The sequence below is a fragment of the Malaya genurostris genome, chromosome 3 (assembly GCF_030247185.1).
Source record: "Malaya genurostris strain Urasoe2022 chromosome 3, Malgen_1.1, whole genome shotgun sequence".
Taxonomy (NCBI): Eukaryota; Metazoa; Arthropoda; class Insecta; order Diptera; family Culicidae; genus Malaya; species Malaya genurostris.
This window is the reverse complement of record NC_080572.1, coordinates 232387530-232400242: the sequence shown is the minus strand read 5'-3', so window position 1 is coordinate 232400242 and position 12713 is coordinate 232387530. Positions and strand designations below refer to the sequence as shown.

General features: G+C 36.3%; 1 protein-coding gene across 13 annotated transcripts in view; it reads right to left on the bottom strand.

The window, feature by feature from the left end:
* Positions 1 to 12713, bottom strand: part of LOC131439187 (NAD(+) hydrolase sarm1) — a 139763-nt gene that overhangs the window by 56329 nt on the left and 70721 nt on the right. For 3 of the 13 annotated variants that reach the window (XM_058609913.1, XM_058609914.1, XM_058609915.1), the window contains exon 2: positions 8946 to 9077. The exons of 9 other annotated variants lie outside the window; for them this stretch is intronic. Coding sequence is in view for 1 of the 4 variants with exons in the window: in XM_058609911.1 (XP_058465894.1) it covers positions 8716 to 8763 (48 nt within the window). In the remaining 3 variants the exon portion in view is untranslated. Of the gene's footprint in view, positions 1 to 8715; positions 8906 to 8945; positions 9078 to 12713 lie in introns of those variants that run through there. One more of the 13 variants, XM_058609911.1, reaches the window with a different exon arrangement.

Genomic DNA, 12713 nt, shown 5'->3' with positions numbered 1-12713 from the left:
AGCATACCAATTAAAGCTTCAATTCGCACATGGCGTATTTTGTCTTGCTGTCTAGCAATAACGTATCTCTAGCATGCTACACGTAGGGCTGAAACGTTAGCTTTAATTTCGCTTATATTTATAGATTCGCATGCTTTCAACAGCTTCGCTTTTGCAGCGATGCTTTCCCATCCGGTATGCCGGAGATTATTAGCAGACCAAATGGGACACTGCTCGCTACTAATTAAAATTTCAATCATATATAATTGAAAACACGTGGCTTGATGCATTCAAATCGAAACTTAGAAATACTTCCAATTAAATGATGAAATAATATTAATAATTGATACAAAATATCTACAATACAACACTGAGCTGTAAGTGTTTAAAACCTGACCACATTTCTACGTGTATTTTTCCTTGAGTTCTCGATTTGCACCCCTATATAGAAAATAAAGATGTGTTCCACATCAAAAAGTATGCAAAGTTAATTTTTGAGAGCGTGCTGTCAATATTCGTTCAAGTTGACACGAAATTCGTCACTATTGAGGTAGAATATAATCAGAAGTCTGGCTATTATTCCACGAAAAAAATCGCCTGAACAAAGTTTGAAGATATATTTCTAGAAATCATATTGCTCAAAAAATGCTACGAGAATAACTACGTCGTATGTTTAAAAGGGTGATTTTTTCGCTAATATCTTTTTGGCAACATTGTTTTTGACAGATCACGAGTGAATCGTGTCTTGTGTTAATGTCAAACTTGTTCAGTTTGGTCTATAATTTAATCATCAATCGTCTTTTAGTCTATAATTTAATCATGAATGGACGCTGGCAAAGTCGGAGGGAGATCCACTTTTTATCGAAAAATTGTGTTCAGCGACGAAGCTGGTTGAATGGATAGGTCAATAAGCAAAATTGCCACATCTGGAGTGAAGATCAGCCAGAAGCAAACAAGAGCTACTAATGAATACCAAAACTCACTGTTTGGTGTGGATTATGGGCCGGTTGCATTTTTCGTGAAATACCGGCCGATATGTTGGAGAGAGTGTGCCAAAATTGGACCATCTAAAGCGGAGCCGTTTTGCATGAAATCATTCTCAAATTTGTGTGTTTTTTCTTGAAAATCAAATCCATCATCTTTATATCAGTACTGTTATTCAGGGTTCATTCCTAATATGCTCTTTTGAAGAATTGAAATGCTAGCCGTATCAACATTTTGTTTGTAAAAAATATTTTCAACCCACCTAACAGTGAAATGATACCTTTTTTCATCAGTCTTCCGCAAGTGTTTTTGCATGGATATTCGCCGATGTTGTTAAAAAAATTTACGTTTTTAAATTGATTTTAATAATTTATATACAAATTTCTGGGAACATTTTTGGAAAATTTTCAGCATCCAAAATTTTTTGTTTTTTGTTTGTTATTAGGAAGAACGAATTCGAAACCGGAAACTAGGGTGTGGGGAAGAATGGAATTCCGTTTATTTATCCATCAACTAATATAATTTAATAATGAAACAGTTTTGAGCCCAATTCAGAAGAATTTTTAGGTTTTCAGTGGCAGTTTGAAATTTCAATCACTCATCTCCCTGTAATTCCGGAACTGCAAGTCAGATCGAAAAGTGAAATTGCATGAAATCATAAAATAATTCTTTGAATCTAAACCTACAACAATCGATTGAGCGATCCACGAGATGTCGAATTGGAATAAATTTGAGCCCAATTTTGGAGATGTTTTAATTTTTTCGTCATCTTTATTTTTTTCAAGGTATGTTGAACTACATTAGTTCTACGATGCCAAGGTCATATTTTATAGCTATTTGAAACTGGGATAATTTAGTAATTTGTTGCAATTTTTTACAGCAACTCTGGGAGATCCAGCCTCCAGCTGGTGTCCGACCGTGACTGGTGGATCGTCATCTTCTATGACGGTTTGAATTTTAAAAACTCATCACCCTGCAATTCCAGCATCGGAGGTCGGAATCGGATAAAATTCTTCAATTTGGTATGGTCCCATCAGTCTTTTAGTTTGAATTTTTATTTATGAAATTCGTTTTGACCTTCTTTGCCAAAACGATGGAGCTCCTCTATTCCCGATACTTTCGGAACCGTAATTCGGAAATCGGTGTAGCCGTGGTCAGTTAAATTCATCTCAGACAGGGATCGGGAACCTTTTGAATCGAAAACATCAAAAACGCTATTTACAACGTTTCAAACTTGTTGAAGAGCCACAAATATTTTCTGAACAACAACAAATAGTACTTGAATAAAAAGGATGTTGTCACTATTTGTGTTAACGGAATTCACTATAAATGTTAGAGTGGCTTTTTGACTTTGAATTGCTGAAATGTATCAAATATGCATTGATTATATCGCAATATTGTCTTAAAAATTGAAAATAACGTAATTTATCGCTCAAAATTCTTCTTCAAAATAATTGATTTATCTTCGAAGCAAACCAATTCTTGTGTCAAAACATAGACTGGGTTTTCAGTCCTTACAGTTTTATTGCGTTTTTGCATTCCCGTTTTGAGTGCAACTGCAATCAAATGTATGTCGCAAATCTTCAAGTAACCAGGAGAACGTTCCACTTGAGGTAACATGTTTTGATTCCAGTTATCTTCAAGCAAAAACGATATATGATTCAACTCATTAAATTTAGCCTGGCACACTTTGATTTAATTTGGCTGCTCGGTATTTGTTTGTCGAAAACTTTCGGTAAATATAAAAACAATAATTATGCGAGTTTTCACAGACCAATATTTTGATCGTACGTTGCTTTAGAGTATTTATTTGAATAATTTTCAAGTCGTACGGTAAATTTGATGATCAACTTTCAAATTGCAACGCAGGACCCGGATAAGCCTTTGAAGTTTGCTCCCAAATAAACTCATATTGTTTCAACACATAGGAAAACGTTTGGACTAGAGGGAATTAACCCCAAACTTTATATTTTAAACTGCCATATTGACAGAACTATGGTAGTTCTATTGATTTTATTTTAATTGATTTTTGAAAATAATATCAGGAATGCTTTAACTATTGTAGGGAAGGTTTACCAATTTTTCAAATATTTTGGAGAACACATTTTCTCACACCTCCGATTTTGGAACAACTCTGGTTTTTTTAGTATAGAAAAAATAATTTTTGAACGCATTAATGTGCTACAGGTTTCATTTTTTTTAATGTAGAAGATCACAATATTTCATTTTTTTCTACAAAAAAAAAACAATCAACCATGCGCTTCCATAGAAGCTCTATTGGAAGGGAACACATGGTGATTAGTTCTAGTACTTTAGTGGAAACGCATGGTTGATTGGTTATCTTTTTAGAAAACAAAATCAAATATTGAACATTTAGGGGTTTTTGGGTTGTACAAAAAGAACGTATTTAAAATATTGAGCTTCTTCAGATTTTTAAAAACATGATACCAAAATGAAATTTTTTGTGCAGAAAGCATCAAAATTACTCATCGGTTCAACTGCTAATGAAAAAATGTGTTGATGCGGAAATAATATGAGTACGATGGCGGTGGTTTCGAATAGATTGATGTCAGGTAATGACAGACAACACTAATGGCTCGAATTTCTCCACATTCCCTTACAAAATGAGAACATTTTAGTGACTTTGCATCGCTGGCAATTATTCTTTATCTGTTGCTCACTACATTGTTTTGTCGTAGTTTCTGATGTATCGACCGTAAGTTATTTTCGACTGTGTCAGACGTGATTCGAACACGAACTGAACTATCAACAATTGTTCATCTTGCCCATTCTGTAAGGTTATGTCCAATTCGAAATCTCGATAATTTGTTGAGCTGAAATTTGCAAATTCAAAGTAAAACATCAGCAACAAAATTATTTTTGGATGTTTGTACGACAGTGATCCGAGACCCGACCATCTCTAATGCGTATAGAGTCAATCCGAACTGAGAGCAGTTCTACTGTAGATCATTTTATTACAAGGACCATTTATTTTTTGATTCTTCACATTCGAGGAAAATGCACTGATCAGCGTTAAACATCGGAAAAGCTCAACGAATCGGCCAACTGATCCATTTTATAGCTAGTGTTACGATAATATTGATATAGCTACTCGTTTTAAGTGAAGGCACTAGCTTACAACTGGCGCCCTACATCCTGGAATACGAACGCAATCTTTCGAAACCAAAAAAAAAAACTTGAAGAAATATAACATCTGAGAAACTTGATTTGTATTGAACCATTGCATTTCTCTATAACTCGAATGTACACTCAGAAAAAAACAGGAAAATTTAAATATCGATAGAAGCAAATAAAAGGAGCATCACAATTGACTTAAATTTACAAAAAAAAAACAAATAAATGTTATTCACTTATAGATTATTCAACTGAATTTAACAGAGAAATAGACATAACACTTAAATTTACATGTTAATGGATGTAATATTCGTTTATCGCTCAAGAAAATACAGCAAGCTTAGATTTGCGTCATTTTTCATTTTTTCTAAGAGTGTACGTAAATCTCTCGATTATGTCACTGACATTACCTAGATACTCCTAAATATTTTTTTTAAATTCAAAATAATCCTCAAATTTCAAGTAAACTTTAAGGAAATCAATTGGTGTCCTAAACGAGCGGTTTACTGAATTTTTCCCCATCTCAATAACACTCAAATGAGTCTAACTAGGAAGCTATTCCCATTAATGAAGATAGCAACGAGACGACGTGTCTCTAGATTTAATTTTAGAAATAACACGTGAACATGGAGTACCTTCAAGTACCATCAAGTATGCAATCGATATATTTGCTCTGCACAAAGGTATTCAGAGATAAAAAGTCTAAATATTAGCGATTATACTCAAGAAGGTTTGTTATCATCGTTATCATTATATATTCTTTAACAAGTGTTTGTTTATAGAATTGAACTACTATAATTTTCGATCCATGATTTTATTGATCAGTATTGTAAAATACTGTGTGGGCCATTTAAACTGGAAGCATTTGTTTCTAAAAAAACGTGTTTAATCCACCTAGCAGTGAGATGATACCTATTTTTATCAATCCGCATGTGTTTTTTGCATGAATATTCTTCGGTGTTTAAGTTTTCATGACATTATTTTAATGACCGTCGTTTTAAGCGACAATTTGAGATTTTAATCACTCATTACTCTGTAATGTCGAAACTGCAAATCGGACCGAATTTGAATCTAGAAGTGTGATAATCGATTAAACATGCCATGATATGTAAGTTCCACTCTAGAGTTTACGGTAATTTAAGGTACTTCCAGAACCGGTATTCAGGAACCAGCATAACCCAAACCGATTCGTATGGCCATATGACGAATAAATTACAACAGTTTTGAGACCAACTTTGAAGCTTTTCGGGATTGTCATCTTATATATCGGTTTGAATTTTAAAAATTCATCATCATGTAATTCGAGAACCGGAAGTCATAATTGGATAAAATTAATTAATTTTTGTATATAAGATTGTTTTTATTTGAATTTTTGTTTCTGAAATTTGATTAGGCTTTTTTTGAGAAAACGATTGAGCTTTGAGAAACGATTTTATACTGGAACCGGAATTCTAAAAGCGGTATGGGCGAAGTCAGATAAATTCACCTGAGTAGCTGTATAGTTTACATTTGTTTCAAAATATTTGCTAATCAGCTAAGACATCTTTGAGAGATCATAGCACGAATTAAATTTTTAGGTGCATTCTGATCGACAACTGAATACCACTAAAACTGAAAAAAGTTAATTTTTTTATCGACTATCCAAATCTGCTAACACGATAAACCTGATTAATTTATGTGGAATAGACATCTGTATCATGTATCCCCGAAACCGGAAGTTGGATCTGACTGAAGAGCAAGATGTTTTATAGAACCTTGAACCATTTGAATCTTAGATGATTCTTAGATTTCATTTAAATCTTAGATCGGTTTAGCCATCTACGAGAAAAATGAGTTACACAATTTTGATTTCGTTTCATATATCATCCTGTAGTTCCAGAACCAGAGGTCGGAACCAAACATAATGCAGGAACTTTGTTTGGGAGCATACGACTTTTCGTATGAATCTGAATTTGTAGAAAAGAAATTTTCCGAGAAAATTAAGTGAAATTATTTGTAACACACGCATTTGCTGATCTTGACGAACTGATTCGAATGGTATATGGATGTTATGTTGTTCCAGCATTTATTGCTGTAAGTAGTTTAAAACAAAATAATTAAAAAAAATTCTGCCATCATCTGGTTTATATATGTCATATTCGAACGATTGTGTTGCCAAAAACGAGCCGTGCTAAAATCGGTCCGAGGCTAAATGTCATGAAAAGGGATACTGTACACAGTCTTTTTGGTACTTAGAAACAATTGTATGTAACAGTATTAAAAAATCGTGTTTTACGTTGCTCCCAAGCATTGCTTTGTCACACAGCGCTCAAAACTCCTACTGCTGGAATATGGGGGAAAAGTCGCATACGCAAAAATTTCGATATCTCCGTTAAAAATGGACGGATTTTAACAATCTATGGCTTGTTGGATAGGTATTACCGTGCGGAATCTAAGTCTGAAAACATATTCTGTTTTCAAGGTCAATTGTGACAGATACTGTCAAAAAACTGAAAATTTTGACATAAAACTTTGTATAACTCAAAAAGTAAACATCCGATCTCAAAACCATTCAATAGCGTTTTGAGTGACGGGGAGACCTTTCATTTGCGACTAGTTTGATCAAAATCGGTTCAGCCATCTCTGAGATCTAGACCTCTTAGTTGACAACACACATACAGACACACACATACACACACACACACACACACACAGACATTTGCTCAGTTCGTCGAGCTGAATCGATTGGTATATGTCATTCGGCCCTCCGGGCCTCGGAAAATTTTTCAAAAGTTTGAGCGAATTTTATACCTATTTTTTATATATATAAAAATAGGTAAAAATATAGGAAAACAACATGGTGGCGTTAAATTGGGTGATCTCGGGGGCTATTCAAAATCAGAGATGTCCATCTCCTCTGTGTGACAAAGAGCAAGTATAATTTCTCCCCTTGCACTGACAACAACGAAAGCTCTTCTCTTTCACACATGCACACCACTGTTATATAAAGTGTGCACGCATCATGAGAGCGCGTATTTATTTTCTTTCACTTCTAGCACTGGATCACACCAAATTGCTAGAGAAGCGCTCTAAAATTTCCTGAGGTGGATGCAGATATTTTCACCAAAGTGTGCACGCCGGTGAGCACTCTGGTGTACGGTGCGCATAAGAGCAGCGAATTCAGCAAAAGTGCAATTTATCGTTAAAATTTAGTTGTTTCTTGCTGCGAAAAAGTTTATCATAAAGCGCTACTTTCTATAAATTTAAAAATTAAATCACAGAAGTGTTCGCCCACTAGCACGCACCAGTGGTGTATTTAGGCGAGAGCACCTGAGAGTGTTTAATGCGAAGAGAACGTATTTCACTCGCACCAACTACTTTAACCATAAGCACACACTCAAATTCTGTCTATTCGGCACTAAGAAGAAGTGCGCTTTTCTTTTTGTGCGATGTTCATCGGTGGCCTCCCCAGTGTTGAAATGAAGCTTACTCGATGGTATATCACTCAAGTGAAATGCCTGGTCAAAATTACCGTTTTTCAATATGACCCGTCCGGGGAACAATGGTCGTAACAAATCGATTGTCAGTCTGTATGGCATGTTGCACCGTCCTGTTGAAATCAGTAACAGTTGAAATCATTCAAAATCATTTATCATGGCTCGATAACGATTGCCATTAACAGTTTTCGTTGCTTCATCATCGTCTTGGAAAAAATAGGGACCAGTCACCCCGCATGAACACCACACAAAACTGTGACTTTTTGGTCATGTAGAGGCTGTTACTCAATTAATTGAGGGTTTTCAGTGGTATAGACTCGACAATTTTGCCTATTAACGCCTTCATTTAACCTGAAATGTGCCTCATCTGAAGTGATGATTTTTCGTTAAAAGTTGGCCTAGTTTTGAAGGTAAAGCTGAACAATTCCAGCGCGTTTTTTATGTGTACTGTTCCATGGTAAAATTGTCTTGGAATAACTCTTTCTACGCGATATGTCATTAGACGATCTGAAAATTCTGTGAAGTGTAACAAAAACCAGGAAAATACTAAGCATAAGTTTTTTTTTAAAAAAAACTAGATGTGATTTTTCGATCTCTTTGCACATACCATTTCAAGTTGAACGTTCCAAACAACAGATCCAAGTGAAAAATACCACACGTGTGAGATACACTCCGAGTAAACATCACTTGACTATCACTTGAAACATTCAATCATTTTCCCTGAAATATTTGATAACGGTGCTATTTAATACATTGCGATCTAATTCTAAGTAACTTTTCGTTCACTGGTTGATGACTGTGATGATGAAAACGATGACAATGACGATGCTACGAAAATGTCGACAGCGAGAAACTGAGTTTCGTATGCCACTGTGCCAGAAAAGTGTAAACACTTGAACACATAAAATATAAACAAGAGGGATCACGTATGATTGGCATTACAACTGCTGGTTAAACACACTCAACTTCAATAGCTGAAACTTGCGCCACATAAAACAAGCGATTTTTTTTTCCTTAGCAGGTCTGTTATCTGTTTAACACTTATGCATAACTAGCATTCAAACTTGACAAAATATTGCTTCTATCGCACAGATAAAGCGTGACAGGTCCCAGAGGAACAAAGTAAAAAAAAATCACAAACCGATTTGAAAAAGTCCTTCCGCGCACTCCTCAGTGAGCTCCTACTCATTATTTCAATAGCCCAACGTGATCCAGTAACTGTGCTCACCAACGCAACGGTTTGGTCTGATTAGGAATGTGTCGCGAATAAACTAGGTCCGTTGGAAGCTTGTGCTAGCTACTGTCGTCAGGTGGTTCACGCAGTCGATTGCAGTGGTTTTTAAAGTTTAATATAAACGAGTAACTGCTTACTTTGTTCGCTGATAGGTGGTAGTCCTCTTCTGGTTCCTCAAATATAACACACAGATTACAACATCAAAAAACACACTTTGTCACGTATGAGGTAAAACATCACTTTCCAATTTACTCAGGCCAATGTTCATGCTGTTAAAGATAGACATACTTAGAGATACTCTGAATAGTTTCACATCGCAAAAACGAAATCAAACGAAAGGAATTCAATCACTCTAATTCGGCGAAAAAACATCACACCAAACAGTATCTTATCACAGTGCGGCAAGTGGGACGAACGAAAATTAAACGGGAGAGACAGTGCACAATATTTAAGTGTGAATTCTGTATTGTTGGGCTTGATTGTAAAGGTATTGCTCGTTGTTCATTGCGGACAAATTATCGCATGCTAGTGTTGAATACAGCGACCCCGTTCCGCTCTAGTTGGAATACGCTCGGTAATTAATCATTTTCTGAATTTACACCAGTATTATCATGAATGTTGGGATTTCATGTTTCGTATTATGAAGAATTGTACGCACCGTTGATAAATTTAGTCGTATCTACCTCATTGACGCGAATTAAGTTTAGTAAACCGAATTCTACATTATATAGTAGCTTTTTGAATTAATAGAAACATAAAATGTTTCCGGTCTGACAAAGAAATCAACTCTTTTATTCTAAATTTTGATTTTTTTCGTCAATGTATTCTTCTTGAAGAGCAATACATTTGCTCCAACGGCGTTCAAACATTTCTACAACACTTTTATACCACGATTTCTTCTTAGCATAACTCTTTCCAGCAAGCACCTTTTTTAAAATCTGAGATCAGAAAACAGTCGCTGGGGGCTAAAACTGGTGAATATGGTGTATGCGATTGCAATTCCAAATTCAAATCATAGAATTAAGCCATCGTTATTAAGGATAAGTTGTTTATGATCAGCTGTGAAAAACCGCGCGATTTTTTCAAGTGTTCTTGCAAATTGTGAATACAAATTCTTTCGATATCATCGATGCTCAGGCCCGTACCCAGGATTTGATTTCGGGAGGGGCCAGTTGTCATTACCGGTTCCGGAAGCACCAGAAAAAGATGGCAAAAACGTTAGAATGGAACGTTGGAATTTAACGTGTCATTATTGAGTCATTAAATAATATTTGTTATTCTGATCGAGATTATTATTATTATTATTTAAAAATTTTTTGACTTGCCATTGCCTTTGATTCGTAGAGAACGGAAAACATACATATTTGAAATTTTATAGGTAATATGACAATACAAACTTACTTTGGTAGTGGTCTAAAATTCTAAAACAAAACTCACATCAATTACTCAGAGATAATTTGAGGTTTTGGAAACAGCTCGAGGAAGCTTTTCAATATATATATTTTTTTTACATAGGTCGATTAAAACAAATTTTTCAATAGTACAGGGTCCGGCACTCGAAGTGTAACCAACTTCAGACCTTCGAGCCTGGCGTCAAGGTAAATGCGACATATTATCGGGAAAGTATTCTGGAGGTTGCTTTGAAGCCGTGGGCAGACAAACATTTCGGTGGCAGACCATGGACGTTTCAGCAGGACTCGGCACCGTCTCACAAAGCTCGAGTGAACCAAGAATGGCTGAAAAACAACGTTCCGAACTTCATCACGTCCACACAATGGCTCTCGAATTCACCAGATGCGAATCCAATGGATTATTCTCTTTGGGCCATTTTGGAGAGCAAAGTCCGAACTAAAAGATACACCAGTCTCGAGGCGCTGAAAAAAGTTATTGTCCGCGAGTGGGCCAAAATACACCTGCAAGTCACATTCGGGCAGCTTGCGATTCGTTTTTTGACCGTCTCAAGGCCATAGTCAAGGCAAAAGGTTGTCATATCGAGCAAAAGTGAATTGATTCTGAATTTTGTATTATTTTTACACATTTTGTACTTTGAATTAAGTAAAAGTAAGCAAGCTTTTTCCCCTTCAAATTACCACAATCTGTACGGCCAGTAAGCCGAAACTTGTTTCGTTCGAGACGTCAGGTTGGACGTTACACTTCATGTGTACAAAAAAAAGTGTCTTGCAAATAGCATTAACTTTACGTCTGCTCAGCGGATTATGTTGATCCGGGGGTTTGCGTCAGCATAATCTGCTGACGCACTGATGAGTCGAAGACGAAACGTAAACTTAAGAAAATGGTTATATGCACCTAGCATAAACTTGGGGGTAAAAGCAAGCTTTTTCCCCTTCAAATTACCACAATCTGTACGGCCAGTAAGCCGAAACTTGTTTCGTTCGAGACGTCAGGTTGGACGTTACACTTCATGTGTACAAAAAAAGTGTCTTGCAAATAGCATTAACTTTACGTCTGCTCAGCGGATTATGTTGATCCGGGGGTTTGCGTCAGCATAATCTGCTGACGCACTGATGAGTCGAAGACGAAACGTAAACTTAAGAAAATGGTTATATGCACCTAGCATAAACTTGGGGGTAAAAGCAAGCTTTTTCCCCTTCAAATTACCACAATCTGTACGGCCAGTAAGCCGAAACTTGTTTCGTTCGAGACGTCAGGTTGGACGTTACACTTCATGTGTACAAAAAAAAGTGTCTTGCAAATAGCATTAACTTTACGTCTGCTCAGCGGATTATGTTGATCCGGGGGTTTGCGTCAGCATAATCTGCTGACGCACTGATGAGTCGAAGACGAAACGTAAACTTAAGAAAATGGTTATATGCACCTAGCATAAACTTGGGGGTAAAAGCAAGCTTTTTCCCCTTCAAATTACCACAATCTGTACGGCCAGTAAGCCGAAACTTGTTTCGTTCGAGACGTCAGGTTGGACGTTACACTTCATGTGTACAACAAAAAAAAGTGTCTTGCAAATAGCATTAACTTTACGTCTGCTCAGCGGATTATGTTGATCCGGGGGTTTGCGTCAGCATAATCTGCTGACGCACTGATGAGTCGAAGACGAAACGTAAACTTAAGAAAATGGTTATATGCACCTAGCATAAACTTGGGGGTAAAAGCAAGCTTTTTCCCCTTCAAATTACCACAATCTGTACGGCCAGTAAGCCGAAACTTGTTTCGTTCGAGACGTCAGGTTGGACGTTACACTTCATGTGTACAAAAAAAAGTGTCTTGCAAATAGCATTAACTTTACGTCTGCTCAGCGGATTATGTTGATCCGGGGGTTTGCGTCAGCATAATCTGCTGACGCACTGATGAGTCGAAGACGAAACGTAAACTTAAGTAAAAGTAATTTTCCAAACTGAATTTATGGCCTTTTTAATTGGTTACACTTCGAGTGCCGGACCCTGTATGCTATAGAAATACTGGAACGACGTTGCCATACATGTTTAAGTTGAAAGTTTCCGAATCGATTGGTTGTTAAATTATTAAATTAAATTAATAATCCAATAAATTGATAATCCATCAACAAATGACTGAGTTATTAGCGTTCAAAATTATGCCAGAAAAAGGTTACGCGACTATTTAAGAAACTTTTGACATCCGGGCCAGTATAGTGAAAAGTAAGACACTTTAAATGCCAAAAATCGACCAAAGATTTGCTAAATACATTGGATATTTCAAAAGAACCAGTAACCACGCTGATTCAGTTCTTGAAAAACTGGATGATATATAAGATACTCAAGCGAACACGGTGTGCCGCAAACAGTAGGAAATTGCACCAACACACAATGCAAAAGCGACAATCCAGTGAGCGAACGCATATACAATCCAGTCATCACCTCACTGGACGAGCTACTTGTTTCATTCACAAGCAAGCATCAACTAGGCAAAGA